The sequence below is a fragment of the Physeter macrocephalus genome, chromosome 13 (genome assembly GCF_002837175.3).
Source record: "Physeter macrocephalus isolate SW-GA chromosome 13, ASM283717v5, whole genome shotgun sequence".
NCBI lineage: Eukaryota > Metazoa > Chordata > Mammalia > Artiodactyla > Physeteridae > Physeter > Physeter macrocephalus.
The window spans coordinates 81,565,936-81,589,058 of record NC_041226.1 but is presented as its reverse complement, the minus strand read 5'-3'; the positions used below and the strand labels follow the sequence as shown (position 1 = coordinate 81,589,058).

Sequence of the window (23,123 nt, the reverse complement as noted above, 5' to 3'; positions counted from 1 at the left end):
GACCTCCCCTCAGGACGGATTCCCCCCTCAGGACTGATTGCCCCCAGGGCAGGGGACGTGGCCTCGTAGAATCTAACGGTGCCCCTTCTGTCTGTGTCCAGCCCCTTCTACGGAGAGGACTTCTACTGCGAGATTCCGCGGAGTTTCCGTCACCTGTCCTTTTACATTTTCGATAGAGACGTTTTCCGGAGGGATTCAATCATAGGTAGGTACCGACCGACCAGGTGTTTTCCTCATTTTCTCTGCCTCTTCTGAACGGGGCTTATTCTGGCAGAATTGGGGCGTCTCCAGGGCACCGCGTCTGAGCCCGTGAGCCACACCAGCATCTCGCCTGCCCTTGCTGGCCGTCCCGGGGCTGCCCTGTCACTGTGTTCTGGGGCGACCCACCACGAGCTCACGCGGGGACACAGGTACTCGCGGCAAAGGCAAACCATTCTTCAGGGCGAGAGTGGCGTCCCCCCAGACGACTCCCGAAGTCTTCTCCAACCATCCCACCACCCCAGGCCTTGCCCATCCCTGAACCCAGCACCCGTGTATGGGGGACTGGGATGGTATTGGGGTGCCCTCGAGGTATTGGGGGTGCACTCAAAAGTATTAGGGGCTCTCAGAGGCACTGGGATACTGTCAGAGGTACTGGGGGTCTCAGAGGTATTGAGGGTCCCAGAGGCACCAGCGTCCTGGAGAGAGTGAGGCCCACCTTGAATGTGGAGCAGGCCAGAGCTGCCCGTTGGGTGGGTGCACCTCTGTCCCAGGAGAACCCTGTCAGTTCCCCGTGGCACCAGAATTAGACCCGAGCTGCCCAGCGTGGGCTCAGTTGTGGCCACGGGACCCCAGCTGATCGTCGCTGGCCTGGCTGCTCCTGGCAGAAGGCGCCTCGGTGCTTCGCTCCTGGACAGAGCAGTTGAATCTGGCGGGCCCCTGACACTGCAGTCTCCCGCCCGCTCCTGGGGTGTCTGACCAGCTCCACTCACTGCCCATACGTGACTGGTCAGGGGTGTTTGCGCCCAGGCCAGCAGCCCTCAAAAAAAAGTCTGAAGGCAGCTCTGGAGCTGAGGTCCTTTGAAGAAGCATCTGGCAGTGTTTCCAGCACATGGATCAGAGCTTCCCACACTCGTCAAAATGCAGATGCTGGTTATTGGGTCTGGGGCAGGGCCCAGAGTCTGCATTTCCAACAAATAGCATTCTTGGAAACTGCTGTGTTTACGCAGAGCTCACCAGAGTTTGTTCAGGAAGTACCGGGCCTAGATGACACAGCAACTCAGATAATTCACACTTGACTTCATTTAAGATGGAGCTGTGATGGGGCCGCTCAGCAGCCCTTTAACTCTGAAGCGAGAAGGATTTTCGCATCTGCGGGGGCACTTCTGTGCTGCTTGTCCTGCAGACCTGCGCCCTTTGCCCTCAGGATGGCGCCCGAACCCTTAGCTTGGCATCAAGCTCTGGTGATTCCTCCTCCAGCCCAGACATAGGCTCTGGCCCTCGCGGCCCCTCTCCCGGCGCCTCGCAGCCTGACGCCCACCTCAGGCCCTTCTCCGATGTCCACGTGGCTGCCGCTGTCGGCCCGAGACCTTGGTCAGCTGGAGGCTGCCCCTCGGTGTGTGTTACTCTCACCGTCGCCTGTTGGGGCATTTCTTTTGTGTCCACCGGACCGTACTTCCTGTGGCCTGGGGCTCTCGGAGCAGGGCCCAGGGATGTCTCCGTCTAGCGCCTGCTGGGTGCACCAAGGTTTGTTCAAGGAGGAAAGGAGAGGAGCAGACTGGTGGGTTGGAAGTTTACATGTTACTTGATGGAGCTCACCTGGGCGACAGGTGCGACCCACAGGGAGACGCGGCACTGGCAGGGTAGTTGACTCAGATTATACCAGAATGGAGAGGAATTGGGCTAATCCTTGGAGGTACATGGGAGCTTTTCTGAGTGGTAATCCTAAGGAACAAGAAATTTTAAAATATCTTTGCACGTTTTAATCAGACGACCTGGTCTAATTGGTTTTGGGGTTATTTCCCCTTATAAAAATCAAATAAGGGCTTCCCTGGTGGCGCAGTGGTTGAGAGTCCGCCTGCCGATGCAGGGGACACGGGTTCGTGCCCCGGTCCGGGAAGATCCCACGTGCCGGCCACGGCAGTGAGAGGCCCGCGTACCGCAAAATAAAAAAAAAAAAACAAAAAACAAACAAACAAAAAAATCAAATAAGATGTTTATCAATCATTCTGTTTAAGGCACCCGCTACTTTTAAAAAGAACCAGCAAAATCATGGTTTAGCAATTCCTGGTGGCTTTAAAATTGGGATGTGTCAGGGTGCAACCAGATTTAGATGTTTTCAACATTGTTCTCACAGCCGTGAAAATAAGAGGCTGTCTGGATCTCCAGGGATAATTTGAAGTTATGACTAGCAATTATGTTGTTACCAGGATGAGAAACCAAGTTCTAGGGTATAAATTTGTGTCACGGAAACGAGCATAGTGTCACCGGCTTCTCACGTCTGCCATGTGATCTGATGGCACCGCACCAGGTTCTCCCGGTGCAGCAGCGCCTGGGCCCCCCCGCGGGCCAAGTCCAGGGGTGCGGTTTGTCCCAGGGAGGGGGTGGAGATGCAGTGCGGGTGTGGTCGAGGCAGTGCTGGGTCAGGGCCACCGGCTCCACTTCCAGTGCGGGGCGTGGGCTGGTGGGGCTCTGGAGGCCCGGAGCCAGGCCTCCCCCTCTGCCCCACTCTGGCTGTGGGCCTGCTTATCCCACCATCTCCCCGCTTTGTCCCTCCAGCCCCGCTGGCAGGGGCTTCCTGCAGTTTCTCTATTAAAGGGTGGAGGGGGGGTGAAGTGAGACCCCGATCCTTTTGTTTATAAGCCAGGGTTATCCAGGTACAATTTGCACGCTGCGCCCACTGCAGGGAAGTGCCACCGTTTAGCCCCCCGTCATTCGGCGGAGGTGGGGTTGTGTCCTGCTTTTAGTGATTGTGAACAAAGCTGCCGTAAACATTCTTGCCTAGGTCTCTGTGTTGGCAAATGTTTTTATTTCTCTTAGAAAATACCTAAGAGTGAGATTGCTGGGGCGTACTGTAGGTTTTAAAGGACAGCAGAATTTGCCATCCCAAATAGGCCACTGTGGCGTAACGGTTTTGTTTGAGCTGTAGGCCGTCGGGAAGAAGCAGACACAAGGAAATCTCTCTGCCCTGAAAGCAGAACGTAAATTTGTCCAAATCCGAGACGACCCTCGACCCTTGTCAGCCCAGAGGCTACACCAAGGAACCCACGCAATGAGCCTTCCGGACCATTGGTTTCCACATACGTTTACCTTCCTTGAAACTCAGAGTCCTTTCCTTGGTCTTGTCACTCCTCTGAAAATTAGTGGTGGTTGTTTTAGGTTAAGATGCTACGAGTTCCAGCCACCTCCTTGAGATACTCATCACCGAGCTTCCCCCACGTATATCTGAGATACACGTTAATAAACTTCTGTTTGTTTTTCTCTTGTTAATCTTTCCTTTGTTACAGAGCCGCAGAGAACCTAAAAGAGTAGAAGGAAAAAGATTTTTCCTCGCCTGCAGTGTATGTTTACCTTTATTAGAAACTGACAAACTGCTTTCCTGAGTGCACCGTTTTGAATTCTCTGCGGCATTTGTATCATCAGCTTTTATTTTTTATTCATTTTTGCCTTTCTAATATGTGTGTAGTATCTTATTGTAGCTTTTACTGCTTTTTCATGATGAAGAATGATGTTGGGCATCTTTTCATGTGTTTATTTACCATCTGTATCTCTTCTTTGGTAAATCATTCAAATCTTTTGCCCTTTTAATTGGATTTTCTTATTGAGTTTTTAAAGTTTTTTAAATATATTCTGGATACAAGTCCTTTATCAGGTGTATGTTTTGCATATATTTTCTTCTAGCTTGTGGCTTGTCTTTTCATTTTCTTATGAGTGTCTTTTGAAGAGCAGAAGTTTTTAATTTTGATGAAGTCTAATTCATCAAACATTTTTTCTTTTATAGTTTGTATTTTTTATGTCATGTCTAAGAAATCTTTGCCTACCACAGGGTTGTGAAGATATTCTTCTGTCTTTTCTTCTGGAAAGCTTTTGGTTTTAGCTCTCATGTTGCGATCTATTTCAATTGAATTTCACATATGACAGGCTTCCTTTTTCTCCTTACAGATGTCCAGCTGAAATACCTTAGCACCTTTTGAAAGTCAACTGACTTTATATGCATGGGTCTGTTTATGGCTTCTGTGTTCTGTTCCACTGACCTGTATTCCTTTCCTCACACCAACACCAAACTCTCTTAATTCCTGTATCTTCACAGCAAGTCTTAAATCAGTCGTGTGAGCTCACCAACTTTTTTCTTTTCCAAACTTGTTTTGCCATTCTAGGTCCTTTGAATTGTCATTTACATTTTCAGTCATCTTCTCAATTTCCAAAATGACTGAGATTACACTGATCTATAGATTAATTTGGGGAGAATTAGCATCTTTACAAAACTGAGTCTTCAGACCCTCCAGCATGGCATGTCTCTCCACGTACTTGGGTCTTTAATTTCTCTCATCAGGGTTTTGTGATGTGTTTTCAGCACACACACACATATGTGTGTGTGTGTGTGTGTGTGTGTATACATATAATTTATCCCTACATTTTATGATTTTGATAGAGTAGACAAAGATTTCTGGGATAGTACGCCAAAAGCTCAAGCCGTAGAAGCATCGTTTTGTGGATGTGCTGTTGGTATTTTTCAATTTCAGTTTCTTTGTGATGTGTTTTCAGCACACACACACGTGTGTGTGTGTGTGTGTGTGTGTGTATACATATAATTTATCCCTATATTTTATGATTTTGATAGAGTAGACAAAGATTTCTGGGATAGTACGCCAAAAGCTCAAGCCGTAGAAGCATCGTTTTGTGGATGTGCTGTTGGTATTTTTCAATTTCAGTTTCCACTGTCATTGCTTGTGTGTACAAATACAATTGATTTTATGTATTGACCTTTATTCTAAACACACCTACTCTGCCAGCTTTTCTTGTAGCTTTTCCTAAAGATTCTGTGAATAAAGACGTATCTCTTCCCTTCAAGTCTACAGGCCCTTGTTTCTCTTTCTTGCCTCTGTGCACTTGCTGGACACCAGGGTGAACAGGAGCGATGAGAATGACATCTCTGCCCCCTGCCAGGCCCGGGCGGCGGGGGGCATCCAGCTGTCCCTCCTTAGTCACCACCCTGCAGGTGTCACCCCTGGCTGCCCACCTTCCCGCACCCTCTGACCTACCGTACCTGGTTCCCCACGTCCCATGCTGCCTCTTGAACTACCTGATGTGCTTCTCTCTTCCGAACAGACCCTGGCAGGTACGGCACCCACCAGAGGAAGTGATACACGGGGCTTTTAGCGGTGGAAAGGCTACCTCACCACCTCTGTTCCTGTCAGAGGGTGAGGCCCAGGGGGCTTAGTGACCTGATGTCACGCAGATGGATTGGGACAGCTGTGGATTATGACACATCAGGCACGTTTAAGTGGGCGTTGTGGTCTGCAGGTCAGGTGCTCCGCAGGGCAGCCTGTGGCAACACCTACCTGTCACGTGTAAAGAGGGCATGTTCATGTGTTCTTGATGTGGTCGGTCTCCAGAAGGACAGACTGGCAGCTGGTGACAAAGGTGACCCTGAGGTGGGACCCGTGTAGCAGGGGAGAGAGAAAGTTATTCTTGGCTGTATTGTATATCCTCTCTAATGTTTCAGACTTTGTTCTATGTTCTGGTATTACCCATTTAAAATTAAGTACTTCCAGGCTTCCCTGGTGGCGCAGCGGTTGAGAGTCCGCCTGCCGATGCAGGGGACGCGGGTTCGTGCCCTGGTCCGGGAAGATCCCACATGCCGCGGAGCGGCTGGGCCCGTGAGCCGTGGCCGCTGAGCCTGCGCGTCCGGAGCCTGTGCTCCGCCACGGGAGCGGCCACGACAGTGAGAGGCCCGCGTACCGCAAATAAATAAATTAATAAATAAATTAATTAATTAAAATTAAGTACTTCCAAAAATAAAGAATAACGACGACGTGTAAGTTGTAGGGGTCACGTGAGCCTTAAATATGTGTCTCCTCCCTATATTCCAATCAACGCTCATGAAAACATTGCAGTTACTTAAAATTTCAAACTTCAGATGTAACCCTCCTATCCAGCTGAACTAATCGTGGAGTCTGCAGATTTCTTTATCCCTTTTTAGTGGAATATTATTGCCCAATTTAGTTCCAAGAAATGTTTGTTTCTTGTGGCTTTATTCCTGCAAGACTCAAAACTATATTCCCATCGGGGAAAGGGGTAGAGTTTTGCAGGAGCCAAGCAGAGAGAAAGCCAGGGGCTCTGCCTGGTGACAGGTGGTTAGAGGTGGCGGGACCCACGTCGGGACCTCGATGGAATGCCTCCACGACCAGGAGCGGTGGGAGGGGAGGGGCCTGGGATGGGCCAGGGTGAGGGTGGGGTCAGTGCCTGTGACTTGATGCTGGCTGGAGAGAGGCCTGTGTGGCCTGTAGCTCCAGTTCTCTGAATCCCTGTGGAACACCCTCTTTCTGCAGCCTGTGCGCTCTGTGTTTTCTGCCCTCTGCCCCTTCCCTCCACCTACGGACTCCGCACGCCGTGGCCTCAGTGCCCTGTGAGGCCTTGGCTGGGCGGGACTTGGCTGCAGATGGGTCTGCGTGGCCAGAGCTGAGCCAGCGAGGTCCGTGTGGGCAGTGGTGTTGACCCTCGGAGCCAGCTGTGCTGCGTCCACCTTGCAAGTGGACAGAAGGGCTGGCCTTGAACCGCCGAGCCTGGCCTTTCCCAAGGCTGTGTGACGGTGGGAGGTGAGTGGAGGGCCGAGGTGAGCGTGCTGAGGTGCTGCGGGGACAGCGGGCAGGGAGACGGGGTTGCTGCAGGTGACGGTGGGGAGCAAACAGACCCGACTCCGCCGCCGCGCTCAGCCCGCGGCACTCGGGCCGGCGTGTCCCTGCTTCATTTCCAGCTTCCCGTCTGTGCCCGGTGGGTGCGCCTGTCGGGTCTGGAGACCAGGCGTGAAGACTGCAGGGCGAGACCCTTCTCTCACCCATCTGGGTTCCCCGGCCGGACCCCTACAAAACTAGACGGAAGGTGGGCTAACAAGAGAGAAGCAAGCATTTTCTAACGCCTTTCAAGCGCACGTCTCGGGAGGAACCTCAGCGTCGAGTAGCTGGGAGCTGGCGACGCGTGGCCCGCAGTGCATCTTAGCAAAGGGACAGCACGTTCAGAGGAGGCACAAGCCAGAGGAGAGAGGTGCAGGCTGCTGGGGCACCGAGCCGCGGAAGGGACCGTGGAGGCTGCCTGGCCGGGTGTGTGCCCGGGCCTCTGGGCCGACGCCCCCTCCTCACGACCGAGCCGCCCTCGCTTCTCGCTCGCCTCTCGCTCTGAGACGCGCCGCGTGCACGTACGTTGGGTGATGTTCGGAGCTCCCCCAGGAGCCAACTGCAGAGTGTCCTTTCCCTTAAACCTACCAACCAGCAGATGGCTGGGCCCCAGCGAGGCCTCGTGTGAGCCTCTGGGAGCAGAACGGAGGCTGCCCTGCGGGCCCCAGGGGAGGCCGGAGAGGAGGTGACGTCGCAGGAGGGCCTCGTGGGGCGGGGGCGTTTGGGGAGAAGAAGTGGCAGGAGAAGCACGGAGGGCGGCGCCGCAGCGCCGAGGCCCGAAGCCCTTGGGCGGGACGTCCGCCACGTCTGTGACCCGCACCCCCCGCCTCGCCCCGGGCTTGCTGCAGGGCGACGTGAGGGGGCAGTGCGAGGGCCTGGCGGGCAGCACGTGTGGGCAGCCGCAGGGTCAGCTGGGGCGTCAGGGCCGCCGTGAGGCCTCCGGGTGCTTCTGCTGGGAAGCACAAGTCTTTGAAGAAACGGGAAACGGAGAGCAGTCCCTTTGCGGAGAGGACTCTGCATGCTGGGTGAGGGCAGGGTGGGCCCCCCAGCTCGGGGCTCTGCAGGGTGGCCACAGGGGCCTAGGGAGCGTCCCAGGTAGCAGATGACGCGGGGTGAAAGGGAGCCAGGGGCCCAAAGCGTCTCCTTTGGAAACTGGACCGCGCTCCCGAGTTAGGCGGTGTGTCCTGGGCTGTACGCCAGAAACAACTGAACTTAAAAAATGTTTACTTTTATGTTGTCCTTTATCGTTCCTATTTCCGTATGTGATTTACAATGCACGTGAGACATTATGTGTGTGTGCGTGTGTATTGCATGCATACACACGTGTACGCGGGGGTGCTCACGTGGGCCAGCATCCGACTCGCCTGTCCTGGTGGACAGCGTGGTCCCCGTGCTCGAGGCCACGGGATGTGGGGACAGGAGGACAGTCCAGCGCCCGGTGGACTCTGTCCTCCCGAGCTGTGGGGTGTGCGCTTGCTAGCTGCCACGTACGTCTTTGGAACAAATAAGGTGAATGAACAATGCACGACGGTGGTAGATGGATATTTAAACACTATAAATCTGTGTCAGGTAATGTACGTCACACACGTATATGTACGTGTGTATTTTCGTTGAAATTCTAGGTCCTAAGTACCAAGCCTATGTCAGGAATGTAAAACTATGGAGAGCAGATGTCCTTAAACTTTGGGACCCACAGAAGTTCCCTGGGGACCTCGTGAAAACGAAGATTCCAGGGCCCCACCCCAGAGATTGTTTTCTCACGCAGGATGGGGCCGGGGAACTTGCCTTTAGGAAACTCTCCAGATGTTTTGATGCAGGTGGCCTGTGATTACACTTTGAGAGACACTGATTCATAGACCCAGGCGGGCGATAACCCGGCTCATTCCACGGGCCCGACGGGAACACGTGTGCACACGTGCTGCATAAGCTAGATGTGCACGCACACGCATGTGCACACTCTGTGTGAGCCGACTGTGCACGTTGCCTGTGAGCTAGATGTGCACACACGTGAATTCGAAGCCACAGCTCATACGGGCGCACGCGCATTTCCAGGGACTCTGCAGCAAAGCCCTCCCAGCAGACGCCGCCCAGCCTGGCTCTGCAGCTCGGGCATCGGGGCAGGGGATGGCCGTGACGTGGCTGCCTTGGGCGCCTTCTCCCTCACCCCATCCCACACGCCTCCCTCCGGGCCCTGAGCAGTGCACCTGGCGGAGCCGCTCTCTGATCTGTAGGATCTGCGCCGGGTGCCCCATCTCCCGCAGCCTGGGTGCGGGACGAGAGGCTCCCGTCCACGCCCAGGCTGTGGACACCGTGGCAGTGGCCTCGAGACGGGCTCTGCTCAGGGTGGACGTGGCACCTCCGAGATGCGGAGTGGCATCTGCTGCCCTTAGCGCGTGGTCTCTCTCCCGATGATCTGTCCTGGATTTCGCGTTCGGAGCGGCTGGCAGAGGGAGTGGAGACTGCCCCCAGCCCTGCTGGTGGGTGGGCTGGCGCCCTCGTGACCGCTCTCCTCTGCATTGGTCTTCCAGGGAAGGTGGCCATCCGGAAGGAAGACCTGCAGAAGTACCACAACCGGGACACGTGGTTCCAGCTGCAGCACGTGGACGCCGACTCCGAGGTGCAGGTGAGGCCTCGCGGGGCCCACGGGACGTGGGGGCCTTGGTGGAGGGGGCCTGATTGTGGCTAGAAACATAGACGCCGGACTCTGGTCTTCGGAGGCAGCAAGGCGTGGCAAGCTGTCCCCTGCGCACGTCCTCCGGGGCTCGTGCATTTGGTTCCATTGGTTACTGTCGGACTTAGTCGTGCAGCTTAAAAAGTGTCACATGCGAAAGAATGCAACACATAACTGAAGGTAAAGAGAGCATAGGTGAGAAGACGTACGGCTGTGGGCCCTGCCCACTGGCGGTGCCCGTGTGTGTTCTGGGCTCCCTGCCCTCAGCAAGGCGGGGCTGGAGCTGAAGGGAGTGACCCGAGTGATGAAGTCCGCGTGGCCTGAGCGTCCCTGGGGCTCGCCCAGCGCCCTGGCGACGTGTTAACTAGGAGTGGCCCCTTGGCCGGTGCACGGTGCCCCCACCTGGGACTGGGGGTTTCTCCCCAGCTGGGCCACTCCCCATGCCCAGGGTCCAGGAGGCGCCCGTCGGGGGGCCGCCTGCATCTTCTCTTCTCTGGTGACCCTGGCATGAGTTTCCGGTCAAGCCCGTCCCCGAGCCCGGGCCATGCCTGGAATTCCGGGGCCAGCGCCGAGCCGGGCCTGCTCTGAGCTCAGCAGAGTGTGTGGCTCTGATGCTCTCTGAGCCTCAGTTTCCTCCCCTGTCAAGCGGGGTTTTGTGAGCAGTAGGGTCAAACAGCAGGTGTGGTGTCGCAGACAAAAGCCCCAAGTGGGCACCTCGCGAGGCCTTCCCCGGGCTCCCGGCCCAGCGTCAGCACGCCTCCTCGTGGACCTGGGGCCTTGGCCGAGCTTGGAACTGCACACCGGCGGCTCGGGGTGTCCACTGCCGAGGCCCCTGGTGGCCGCCGGGGCCGATGCTCAAACTTCGACGAAGAGGCAGCCAGAGGGGACGCCTTGAGAAGCCCAGCCCAAGGGGCATCGTAAGGGTGCTTCACGCTCAGCTAATTCCGACTGAGGGGCCCACACGTGCTGTGAAAGCTGGGGGACCTGTGACTGCTCAGAACTAGTCACGGAGCCCCACGTCCAGGAGGACAGCGGCCACTGCTGCTCAGGTGACCAGGAAATCGCCTCCTTAGGAAGAAGTTTCCGGACCCCTGTGCTGTGTGTGCTTTACACCTGGGCCCCGCCGGCCTCCGCCGCCGTCGTTCTTGAGAGATTCCGCCTGTGGCCGCGCTGAGCCCGCCGTTTAGTCCCCGGATTTCAGTTCTGTTTTGTTGGCAAGTGTAGCTTTTCCTTTTTCTTGCCTTTTCAAAAAAAAAAACAACTTTTAATTTTGAAATGGTTACAGAGTCACAGGAAGCCACAGGACATACTGCAGAGGGAGTAATGGTTAGCAAGCCGTGTGTTCTGTTTACACTCAAAGACTGAGAATAGGAAGCAGGGCTATGTCCCTTCCCGGGTCCCGCACAGTGACATCCGCATAACTGGATGGGATGGGTCCCTGACCCCATTCAGGTCTCACCAGCCCCGCGTGCGCCTGCATGTCCCCGTGCGTGCGTCTCACGCGTGTGGCTGTGTAACCACCACTGTCCAGATCCGGAGCCGCTGGGTCACCGCAGCCTTGGGAACGGGACGCGTGTGTCTACCTGCAGCCTGAGGACGTCCGGGCCATTCCCTGATGGTCCCCGTGACGTGGGTCCCGACCCACTGGCGATTCCACGGAAGCGGGACTGTGGGCGGCGGCGGCCGCTGAGTTCCAGGCACCGAGCAAGTGCTCTCCAGAGGGGACCTGTCCGGTGCCACGGGCAGCAGCCTTTAAAGGGGCAGTTACGCACCTTCCCTGCAGCCACGAAGGTCAGGGGACACGTATGGTTTCTCCAACTATGTGCTCAGCGATTCACAGAGGCAGCAGAAAGGGGGTGTCACAAAGCCGGGGCCCACGAGAGACCAGCAAGTCATGGAACTGGGGGAAGAAGAGGAGTGAAAGACGTCTGGCTTCCCTCTGGAACTGACGTTTGTGAAGGTCTCTGGTCAGTGACTTTATTAAAAGGACCCGCCGCTTCTGCCCCTTCCCTGTCCCCGGCTGGGCACCTTCTGGATGAGGCAGTCGGCAGGGACGGCCCTACCCGTGGGCCACGCTGGGCAGCGGCGGCCGGAATGCACGCTCACGTTCGCGAGGGCCCCTCCCGAGCCTCCGAGGACGCCGGCAGCCGCGAGCTCTGCCTTGAGCGGCTTCTGTGAAACTTGTTCTTGGAGCACATGTTCCGAAAAGGCAGAGGCAGGTGGGCTTCCCCAGCAGAGCCGCAGCCCCCCAGCCCGTGGCCTCTTCTTGCACCTTTGGCGACAGGGCAGTAACTCTGGCCTCGTAGTGGACGCCCTGGGAACGTCCTCTGTGTGTCTGCCGTCCTGCCTGAGGATTTCCCCACCAACCAGCACCTGCAGCCAGACACCTGCAAGGACCCGAGAGTCCTTCTAAGGCTCAGGAGTGTCAGGAGAGGAGGGTGGCCTTCGCTCCCCTCGAGGACGTGGCCGCTTCTCTCGGTCGCCCTCACGGCCCTGCCCCTCCCGATGCTCTCAGCTCCGGCGGGGCTGCAGGTCCAGCACTCCGTCGCCCGCGCCCGGGCGTGCTCTGCGCTGGCCTCCGCCCGGCCTCGCGGGCCCTGTGCAGATGAGGACGGGGCAGTGATGGCTCATGTGCTGCTGGGCCCCTGCCTGCGGCCACGGGCCCTGCAGACCAGGGACCGACGCCTTCCTGAGAAAAGTGCACGGGAACCACCAGTGCTTTGCTCTCTTAATTAATAAACTTTATTTTTCGAGCAGTTTTATCTTTGCAGAAAAGTTGAGGGGAGGGTCTGAAGAGCCCCGTGTACTCCTCCCCCGACCATTGCTAGCGGCCTGGCTGCATTTGCTACGGCTGACGCCTTATATTCGCTGAAGCCCCCGGCTTACAGCGGGGTCCACCTTGGGCTCCGGGCCCCCCTGGCTGACAGGTGGGTGACGTCTCGGATCCCCTGTCGGAACCACTGCTGGTTTTCTGCAGCCAGGAGTGACGGCCCTGCTTTCATTTCTGTTTTTTCTTAGCGGGGCTAGAACTTTACCAATTTTATGGATCTTTTCAGAAAAACAGCTTTGGTTTGTTGATTTTCTGTATTGATTTGCAGTTTTCATTTTCATTGATTTCTGCTCTAATTTTTATTATTTCTTTTCTTCTGCTCACTTTGGATTTAATTTGCTCTTTTTCTAGTTTCCTCAGGTTAGAGACTTACATTATTGATTTTTGCCTTTTGTCTTTTCCAATATATGCATTCACTGCTTTAGATTTCCCTCTAAGCATTGCTTTTGCTGCATTTCACAAATGTGGATGTTTTATTTCATTTTCACTTATGAAAAGAAATGAATTCAAAGTATTTTTCAGTTTCTCCTGAAACTTCTTTGGCCTGCTTGTTATTTGGAAGTGTGTTCTTTAACCTCCACGTATTTTGGGATTTTCTAGCTAACTTTCGGTCACTGAGTTCTAGTTTAATTTCCACTGTGGTCTGAGAGCAGCCGTGATGTAACTTTTATTTTCCTAGCCTTGCTGACGTGTTTAAGGCCAGGTAGGTCTATCCCAGTGGATGGTCCGTGAGGGTGGGTGATGCCGTTCAGTCCCAGCTGTTTTTTTAAACAACTTCTTATCATTATTCTCCTTAAATGAGCCTGGGAAAGGCTATGAAATCAGCATTTTCAATGCTCTGTCCTAAGGTTTCTCTTCTCATACACCAACATAAATGCGAGGACTCCGGCCAAGTCTCAGTACGTCCTGCCTGGGCTGATTATTAACAGCACGATTCAGCTGGACCCCCCCTCCGGGGTTCCAGCCCCTATGGGAGGCATGGCCACCTCTGCCCTCAGCCTGGCAGGTGGGCCTGTGACCGCCTCCCCGGGGAGAGGGCTCCCGCTGGGGTCAAAACAAGCGGAGGGGGCGGTTTTGTGTGTAGCTGTGCATCCGTGGAAGGTGGCGTGCCCTGCAGAGGCCGAGCCTGGGAAACCACACTTCCTGCCTGCCCTGTGCAGGGTGTGGCCCGCGGCACCCCGGGCGTTGGTGTTTGCGGTGGGATCGTTTGTGCAGTGAGGATGGGTGTGAACTTCTGAGCTGCAGATCCTGGGGTGTTCTGCGGGGGTTTCTCTCCGAGATGTGTGTGTCTGTGTTTTATCTACCTCATACCACCCTCCCCCAAACCCCCCGAAATGTAACGGCACGAATCAGCTGACAACTTCTGCCCCCTCCTGGAGGACGCGCTGCCCCGGGAGAGGAGCGCGGGCGCTCCCAGTCGCGTCCGTCCTCCCCTGGGGAGCAGGCGCCCGGCGCCCGAGGCTGGGCCCAGCTTCTCGGAAGCCGGTCGAGCATCCCCGGGGATGCGTCGGTCTGAGGGGCCGTGGTCCGCCGTCTGCCTCAGAGCGGGCGCCCGTGCACCTGGGGCGCGACGAAGGACACCAGGCTGACCGGGCCCCCAGTGACAGCTGAGCTTCCTGCTGGGCTGGTTTCCAGGCCGTCAGTCTATGCGTTCTTGTTTCATTGTAAGGACGGCAGCGCCCGCTCCGGGGACAGCGCTGAGGATCGGGCGGCTCAGGATGCGCCACTGGCCTTTGGGGACTTGTTTTTTCCACCCGCACAGGGAGGCCGCCTCCCCCCGCACTCCCGCCCCAGTTACCGGCCCCGAGGGTTCGCTCTCGGACCAGCCTGCCACGCGCGAGGGTTGCGGTGCGCGGTGGACCCTGTGTCCGCGCCTGGCGGGTGGAGGGCGCTCGGGCAGACGCCCCGCCGCCGCTCTAGGCGAGTGCGTCCCCGCGAGGGGCGGGCCCCGTCAGAGCCTCCGCAGATACAGGTGTGACTCCGGGTCGGGATGCTGGTGTCGCCCGGGCCGCGCGGCTGTGACGCCCGCGGGCTGGTCCCACCTCGCGGGACTTGTCGCCGGTTGCCTGCCCGCGGCTGGGGCGCCGGGACGCGTCTGCGGCCGTGAGCGCCGCCCGCGGCCTGGGCTCCCCACGGGGAGGCGTCCGTGTCGTCGGGAGCCCGTGTCAGTGCCGTAGGTGAGGTGTCTGATGAGTGAGGCCGGCCCCCCATGCTGCTGCGATCCCGGAGCTGGTTTGCTCTGCGTGGGAGAGGCTATCACCGGGAGCTCGTGTCACCTACCAGTGCGGGGCCCGAGAGGTGTGTAGGAGACAGGAGGGCCTGGGGTGATGGAGGCATCGCCCTTGACCCTTCTCATGGCCAGAGCCCGGTTTCTTGTTTATTTTCTCTTGTCTGGCGGGCGGGGCTCTAGCTGGGGTGCTCCCTGCGGCCCCATCCTCAGGCTGCGTGTCGGGGTCCAGCCGCTCCCTTTCTCATAACCGGTGCTGCTGGCATTTTGTCGAAACGCTTCTCTGGCGGCTCCGGTCAAGCTTAGAAGCAGCAGGTGGGAAGGTCTGGCCGCTGTCGGAGCGGGCTTCCCTGGGACAGAAGAGGAGCAGCAAGGCTCCCGGGCCCAGGAGCCGCCGGCCAGGTCAGCACACGCCTGTGCAGACGGCCCGCGCCGGAGCGCTGGGTGCTCCCGCCTGGGGTCGGGGTCCCGCGCTGCAGGGGGCGGCTGTCGGGGCTGTGACGGGAGCACGCGGGGCTGAGCGCCCCACATCGACCCCCGGCTGGTGAGCCATCCCCACCGCGTCCTGGGTTCTCCTGAGACGTGGCGGCCCTCACAGGCTCTCCCCAGGCTGCAGGGTCGGAAAGGACCTCGGAGACAACGGATCCAGGTCACCTCCGGGTCTAAGGAAAAGTCAGTTTAATTTAACTGAAACACGAGCATCACGCACCCTCCTGTTGGACTTTCGGGAGCTCGTCTCCCCCCTTCTCTTCGCGGCCCTGATGCCGCCCTGGCCGTGTCCGCCCTGCCCACCCGCCGTCCTCAGCCCTTGGCATGGGCTGACGGCTGGAAGCACAGCCTCGGCTGCTCCATTACCCCGGCTGCTCTGCCCGTCCTCCCAGAGCGCGCGTGAGCGTCCGCTTCCTTCCTAAAGAGCAGGGCTGAGGTTCCTGGCCTCCGACCCTGCCTGTCGCAGACGCAGAAGCACCGAGACGCCTGGGCAGGGCTGCCCGCGCCTGCCCGGGGCCTACGGCGCATGAGTGAACACAGCCCAGAGCAGACAGTCAGGCCCGTTTGGGACACTGCTTCCTCCAGTTCCTTCTCCTTTTCTTCCTTCTGAAACAGTGCGTGCTGTCAGCGTCGTGCCCGATGGGCCGGACGCTTCTTTAACTCTCTGGGGTCTGAGCCGGGCGGCTGCGCGCGCGTGGACGCCACACGGGGTCGTGTGTCACCAGTCTGTGATCGGAGCCCAAGAGCTCTCACTGCTTGTGGCCCCCCTGTGACCCCCCTGTCATTGTCACTTTCAGGGCAAGGTCCACCTGGAGCTGAGGCTGAGTGAGGTCATCACCGACTCGGGTGTCGTCTGCCACAAGCTGGCCACGCGGTAAGACGCGGGACGGCCGCCACGGCCTGTCTGCCCAGGACTAAGTCTAACCCCCAGGGAGCACGGTGGCTCATGTTTTTTAAACAAATGACTCAGGATTCCCAAACTTGGGCATATTCCCCAGATGACTTTCTTAACATCCTTGCTCACCCTGGAGATGACGCGTTTGGCTTTTGCAAATAACCAGTTACTCAGGGCGACGTTTAGGCAAAGAGGTTGGGGTTGTGGAAACGGTGAGATGGGGGCAGAGCTGAGGCCTGACCTCAGACCTCGACCCCGAAATCGGAGCTCCTTCTACCCTGTATGCTTGATGAGTGTGCACGTGTGAGTGTGTGCAGGTGTGTAGGTGTGAGTGTGCACATGTGTGTATGGGATCGGCTTAGACAAATGCCTGGGGTGTGAATGTACCTGTTCCAGTGAAATAGGCTCTGGTCGGATGTGCTGCAAGCAGCCGTGACCCCCAGGTTATACAGCTGAGCCGTGACCCCCAGGTTGTACAGCAGAGCCGTGACCCCCAGGTTGTACAGCAGAGCCGTGACCCCCAGGATGTACAGCTGAGCCGTGACCCCCAGGTTGTACAGCTGAGCCGTGACCCCCAGGATGTACAGCTGAGCCGTGACCCCCAGATTGTACAGCAGAGCCGTGACCCCCAGGTTGTACAGCAGAGCCGTGACCCCCAGATTGTACAGCAGAGCCGTGACCCCCAGGTTGCACGGCTGAGCCGTGACCCCCAGGATGTACAGCAGAGCCGTGACCCCCAGGTTGCACGGCTGAGCCGTGACCCCCAGGTTGTACAGCAGAGCCGTGACCCCCCAGGTTGTTCGGCTGAGCCGTGACCCCCAGGTTGTACAGCCGGTGAAGTGATGTCTGAGGGAGGAGGGTGCGATGTGCGCATGACACCTGTTTTCCTGTTGTGCGTTTTGCATCCAGGTGTCAGCGTGTCGGTTTTTCTTTTTCTCCGGGATGTGTAACTGCAGTTGGGGCCAGTCAGCGTGTTGGTTAGCGCCTTCCTCACGGTGGTCTCTAAGGAGGGGAGTGACATTGACGGGCGGCTGCTACCCTGCAGCTGGCGGCGCTTCTGCAAGACGCCAGCTTCGGGAAGAGCTGCTCCCCGGGTCTGAGCTGCTGCCGGGAAAACCGTTATCTCTGCGGATCCAAAATGCACCACTGTCCCAACCTTCCTGATCAACAGCTGAATGTGATAAAAATGCGTTTGCCTTGAACTCTGGGCTTTGGCACAGGGAGGGGGCGAGTGAGCCCCTTCTCATGCTTCCAGCCCCAGAGGCAGCAGCCCCCTGACTGAGGGAGAGTCGGTCTTGTCCTGAGACCTCCTCCCACCCGCCCACCCGACGGGTCGCCCTGTGTGTTCCTCCCATGCGTGACCCACCCGCTGTCCCTGTGGCTGCCAGGCCCCCGAGCCCCGGGGGCTTCTCAGGGTGTCAGCCCCTTGCACAAGCTCTTGGCTGGCTCAGGGTTCTGTGCCCGTCCCTGGAAATGTGCCCGAAAATACTTGTTTAGTGACGAGTTAGTTCACAGAGGGAGGAAGATGACCCAAGACCAGGTTAGTAGCGGGGAGAGAAGTGCGGAAATTCCAGAAAGAAGAGTGAAAAGAGAAAGCGTTGAAAAGATTCACTAAAGTCCCTGAGGGCCAGCCTGTCTAGCGGGGCGGGACGAAGTGGTGGAGAAACGGAGAGAGAAGGGGCCACACGCTCCAGGGAGCAGGAACGGAGGAGACGGGCCCTCGCCCCAAGAGAAGAGCTCCCGTAAAGCGTCGGGACCACCAGGCTCCCGAGGGGCAGAAGCCGCCCAGGCCCCCCGGCGTGCAGGAGTGAGCGAGGAAGCAGGGCGCTCAGATCCACGGCATCCGAGTGTGGGGTCAGGGCTCTGCTTCCAGCCAGGAGGGGACAGGGGACTCACCCCCCTCCCACCACAAAGGACTAAGGAGCTGACGCCGTGTGAGCCAGCCGTGCAGACGGCGGGCGATCGGCCCCCAAGTGGGCAAACAGACAAGGTCGCCGCAGGCCAGCTTTCGTCCTGGAGGCGCGTCGGCGACTCGGCCAGCAAGGCGTCCCCGGCAGAGCCCAAGGCGGGTGAGGCGACAGACGGGAGCTGGGGCGTCAAGGCCACCGCGGGCACGTTCTGCAGGGGAGGGGACCTCGTGGCACTCCCCAGACCTGCGCGAACGGGCAAGGTGGAGTCCCTCAGGGCCGGGCAGGCGAGGGGGCAGAGGGGCGACGGGGCCATAGAGCTGGGGGTCATCCGAGTTTCCACCAGCCCAGTGGAGAGCCTGCACTCACTCCGACCCTCAGCACGGGCTCCAGGGGCCACACCGGGCGGTGGGGCCACGCCGTCCCCGAACAAGGCTGCTGGCACCTCCCGGACAGAGCCGCAGACAAGAACTGCTCTCCAAACAAGAGACCCCAGCCGCTGACAGCGCCGATGAGCCCAGAATCCGGGCACCAGCGACGTGAAGTTCACAGCGTCCGGCATCCAGCCAGAAGCAGGAGCTGTCCAGCGACGGCCCAGGGTGACAGGCGAAGGAGTGACAAGGGCGGTCCAAGAGCTGGAGTGACTGCGGTCCGGAGCCCAAAGGGAGCCAGGCGCCGGGCCGGTCGACGGAGTGAAGCCTGAGACGGGGTCTCCCGGCCCGAGAGGTGCGTTGCAGGCAACGCCCGGCCTAGGGCTCTAAGCCCCTGGGGTGCCGGGCCCTCAGGGCCCCACCGATAACACAGACTGCACCACAGTTCCTACCTGGCAGGCCGGGCCGGGCGGATCTCCCTCTCGAACTCCTAGGAAGGGAGGGCAGGGGCTTCGCTCAGGGAAGTCTCCACTGTGGACGAAGAACGTCAGCTGCCGTATCAGTAAACAAAGGGTGTTGCGGCCCCCAAGCCTGCAGCCACTGCAGCTGCCTCCACGGTGCCCCTGAGGGGACTCGGGACGGGAAAGCGCAGGACGCTGGCCCCAGAGCGCTGATCGGGGTGCACGTCAGAGGAACGACGCCCGCGAGCCCAGCCTCCCGTAGCTCACCGCACACAGAGGAGCGCCGCGTTCCTTACCTGGAGATGTCTGCTTTTCTTGCATTAACCGTAACCTTTGGATGTTCCCACTACCCGGCCTTTGTTGCAGAAACTCCTGTATGTCCTGGCTCCCCGCGACCTCTTCAGAGGAGCCCCTCTGAGCCTTCCGAGAGGCTGCGTCCCGGGCTGGAGTCCTCAGAAAGTCCACCAAATAAAACAATTCTCAACATTATTTGTTGTGCGTTTTTTTGCAGTCGACACCAGCAACGTGTCCTCCGCAGCCGGGCTGCTTTTCCCTTTTCCCTGGCTGCACGCACACCTTCTCCTGCCCCCAGATGTCTCCTGACTGCTGACCAGCGCGTCCATCCCTGTTTATTAGACGGGAGCCCCCCGGGAAGCACTTTGCAGGGACTCGGAGCTCTTGGCCTGAGAGCTGTTGAGACAGCTGCCCTCCCAGACCCCAGGGTGGCCTTGAGAGATGGCCCGCTGGCCTCGGGTGCCCTCCTGACCTCCCACTTCTTTCCTCAGCATCCTCGAGTGCCAGGGCCTCCCCATCGTGAACGGGCAGTGTGACCCCTACGCCACGGTGACCCTGGCGGGACCGTGCAGGCAAGTACAGCCCCGGCTGGGAGGGGGGCGAGGTCGGATTCCCCACTCGGGAAAGCAGGTGAACCAGACGAGGGTATGCAATTTTAACTTCCTTCTGTTTATTGCCCTAGAGTTGCTCTGTAAAAAAGAGAGCCTTTCGGATCTTCACGTTGGGTATCTTTGGCTCAGTAAAGGGCCCTGATTTGCATGCCGTCTGGGGTTGGAGACAAACAGACACGCCCGTAGGCCACGGTGCCGTGCGTGCCGGGTGGCCCAGCCTCAGCCAAGAGATTCGGCATCAACAGTGTTTGTTTTCCATCCTGATCCTTCCCCCCTCGATTACAGGTCGGAAGCAAAGAAGACAAAAGTGAAAAAGAAGACCAACAACCCCCAGTTTGACGAAGTGTTTTACTTTGAGGTTGGTGTTCCAGTGGCACAAGTGCAGTTGAAACGCACACCCCAGGGTCTTTGGCAGAAAGACCCTCAGTCGCTTACTCCTGAGAGTTCGGGGGTGCTGTCCCCCGACGTGAAGACCCCCTCCTGCCCTGCAGCTCGAATTCCTAGGAACTGTCCTTCCTTCCCTGGGCAGAAAGGCTGTTTGTTGCTTCCAGCATGACCCGGTTTTGAGTTGAATGCTGACAAATTAATACTTGCCCAATTATCCAGACATTGATTGGTTTGGTTTGATTTGATTGCTTTGGGGTTTCTTGGTTTTTGCCTGCCCCGCCCCCAGTCTTCCCTGAGCAGTGGAGAGAGGCTTGCTCCACCGGAAGTAGTGAGGGTCTTAAGTCAGAAGAGGAAGTGCATTCAGATGAGAGCCCCCGGCTGCCCCTCAGATGTGAACCACCAGCCGCTGGCTCCGCGGCCGCGGCCCCGGTGACGCGCAGGTGGCCGTTCTGCCCCCGCAAGGGCCGGCAGAGATGAGCGCAAGGGCGCCTTGCTCCCAGGGCAGCCAGGGGCAGCAGGGGCCTGACGGTCTCCCTCCGTCCCCCAGGTGACCAGGCCCTGCAGCTACAACCGCAAGTCCCACTTCGACTTCGAGGACGAGGACGTGAACAAGCTGGAAATCCGGTGAGCAGGAGGCGCGCGGGTCGAGATTCCGGCTCGGCGGGGCGGCCTGATTTCCTCCCTCCTGCTTGCTTTCTGCTTTGTCTTTAAACACTGGGGAATGGATCGAAAGGAACTTCAGTTTTCTGGATTATTTTAACGTGAGGATGTTGGGTGGTGGCGAAAGGGCAGAGGTGGCGTGTGTTCGCTTGGCGGTATCTTGCGGGCTGCAGGCGGAGGCTCCGAGCCCCTCTGCGTGTGCAAGGCCCGGCCTGGCTCGCCGTCCCGCTGCCTCGGGGGCCTCGCTGTGCCAGGTCGCAGCGTCCGCTGGGGGACTCACCAGCCCTCTTGCCACGCCGGCCGCAGCACCGCCCCCACGTCGGGACAGATCGTAAGCCTGAGGCTGGGCTGGCCGCGTTGGGGCTGATGGGCCCTGCTCACGAGAACCGTAGGGGTTCTCCAGATTTGACGTCACTTAAAATCTGCTTTCCCGTGGGTCAGGGTTTCCCCAGGCGCCTGAGCTTTGGGAGCTCAGAGCGGGCAGAATCGGGTCCCTCCCGCGGGCCCGGCCTCGAGCGGTGACAGGCCATGGGGGTGGGGCTCTGGGCAGGCAGCTTGTCCCTCCAGGGGCCTGAACTGCTCGACGTCACACTCCGGCCGTGCCCAGTGTGGCCTCAGGCCCCGTCCCGCCCTGCCCCGGGTTCTCTGGGGAGAGCTCGGGGGCGCAGGGACCCCGGCCCTCCTCGCCGCCCGGTAAGAGGCCCTGCACACCTGCTGTTTTCCAGGGTGGACCTCTGGAACGCCAGCAACCTGAAGTTTGGGGACGAGTTTCTGGGGGAGCTGAGGGTCCCGCTAAAGGTGCTGCGGCAGTCCAGCCCCCACGAGGCCTGGTGAGGGCACCCGGGGCCCCGCAGCGGCCTCCGCACGGGAGGGGGCCGTGCCAGCCGTGCCCCGCCGCCCTCCAAACCCTCGCGCGTCCCGGAGACCGGCATCCTGTGCCCCGTCTCCCTCTCTCATCTCCAGGGCACCCGGTTCCCTTTCACCAGGGCTTCCAGGTCACATCGCGTGACGGGGAGAAGATGCCAGTCTCGGCCGCTCCGGCCCCAGCCTGGCTTCACTCCCCACGTCCCCGCCACAGACGCTTGGGCGGGGGCAGGTGCACGCACCCCAGGCCGCACACCAGAGCCCCGCATGCCTGCAGACCCGGGTGGGTAAAATTTGGGTCGAGTCCTGGGGAAACTGGAATTCCTGATTCAGTGCCCCAGGCGACCCTGCTCAGCCAGCAGCCGGCCTCTCGACGGGGCTGTGACGGCGGCCCCCGGTGGCCAGTGCCTCAGCCCACGGCGCGCCGCCCGGCACGTGCGCTCAGAGCGGCCGGGTGCCCGCAAGGCCGCCGGCTGCGCCGGGACAGGGAGAGTGTCCGTCAGGAGCACCGCTGGGTCCCGTGTGCCCGGGGCCGCCCGCCCTGCAGCACAAGCCCACCCCCCCGCCGGCGTGCACTTATGAGGGTGATTCCACCCGGGCTCTGCTCAGTGCTGGCCGCTGTCGGGTGTCAGTCTTCAGGGGTAAATTATTCTACTGCAGTTCCTAAACTGCGCGTGACCCCTTCCCCTGTCCTACCTGTTCCTCCCACCCTCCCGCTTCCCCGGCCCAGCGTGTGGCTCTGTGTGATCAGCGCAAAGTACACACTGTGGGGAATGCCCCTGCAGAGGCTGCGGGGGTGTCAGTGGGGGACCCCCCAGGTGCCCGGACCCTGCGGGGGTGTCAGTGGGGGACCCCCCAGGTGCCCGGACCCTGCGGGGGTGTCAGATCGGGGACCCACCAGGTGCCCAGACCCTGCAGGGGTGTCAGATGGGGGACCCCCCAGGTGCCGGGACCCTGCGGGAGTGTCAGTTGGGGGACCCCCCCAGGTGCCCGGACCTTGCGGGGGTGTCAGGTGGGGGACCCCCTAGGTGCCCGGACCCTGCGGGGGTGTCAGATCAGGGACCCCCCCAGGTGCCCGGACCCTGCGGGGGTGTCAGATGGGGGAACCCTCTAGGTGCCCGGACCCTGCGGGGGTGTCAGATCAGGGACCCCCCAGGTGCCCGGACCCTGCAGGGGTGTCACATGGGGGACCCCCCAGGTGCCCGGACCCTGGGGGGGTGTCAGATCAGGGACCCCCCAGGTGCCCGATCAGGGACACCCCCAGGTGCCCGGACCCTGCGGGGGTGTCACATGGGGGACCCCCCAGGTGCAGGGACCCTGCGGGGGTGTCAGATCGGGGACCCCCCAGGTGCCCGGACCCTGCAGGGGTGTCACATGGGGGACCCCCCAGGTGCCCGGACCCTGCGGGGGTGTCAGCTCAGGGACCCACCAGGTGCCCGGACCCTGCAGGGGTGTCACATGGACGACCCCCCAGGTGCAGGGACCCTGCGGGGGTGTCAGATCGGGGACCCCCCAGGTGCCCGGACCCTGCAGGGGTGTCACATGGGGGACCCCCCAGGTGCAGGGACCCTGCGGGGGTGTCAG

The 23,123-nt window shown here is 59.4% G+C and overlaps 1 protein-coding gene across 1 annotated transcript in view; it reads left to right on the top strand.

Annotated features, from left to right (window-relative positions):
- RASA3 (RAS p21 protein activator 3) overlaps window positions 1–23,123 on the top strand; it is a 97,299-nt gene that overhangs the window by 47,965 nt on the left and 26,211 nt on the right. Inside the window, exons 3-9 of the mRNA XM_024117441.3 lie at window positions 102–205; window positions 9,401–9,495; window positions 15,887–15,963; window positions 19,509–19,589; window positions 19,914–19,986; window positions 20,563–20,639; window positions 21,401–21,505. Coding sequence (XP_023973209.1) covers window positions 102–205; window positions 9,401–9,495; window positions 15,887–15,963; window positions 19,509–19,589; window positions 19,914–19,986; window positions 20,563–20,639; window positions 21,401–21,505 — 612 coding nt within the window. The remainder of the gene's footprint in view (window positions 1–101; window positions 206–9,400; window positions 9,496–15,886; window positions 15,964–19,508; window positions 19,590–19,913; window positions 19,987–20,562; window positions 20,640–21,400; window positions 21,506–23,123) is intronic.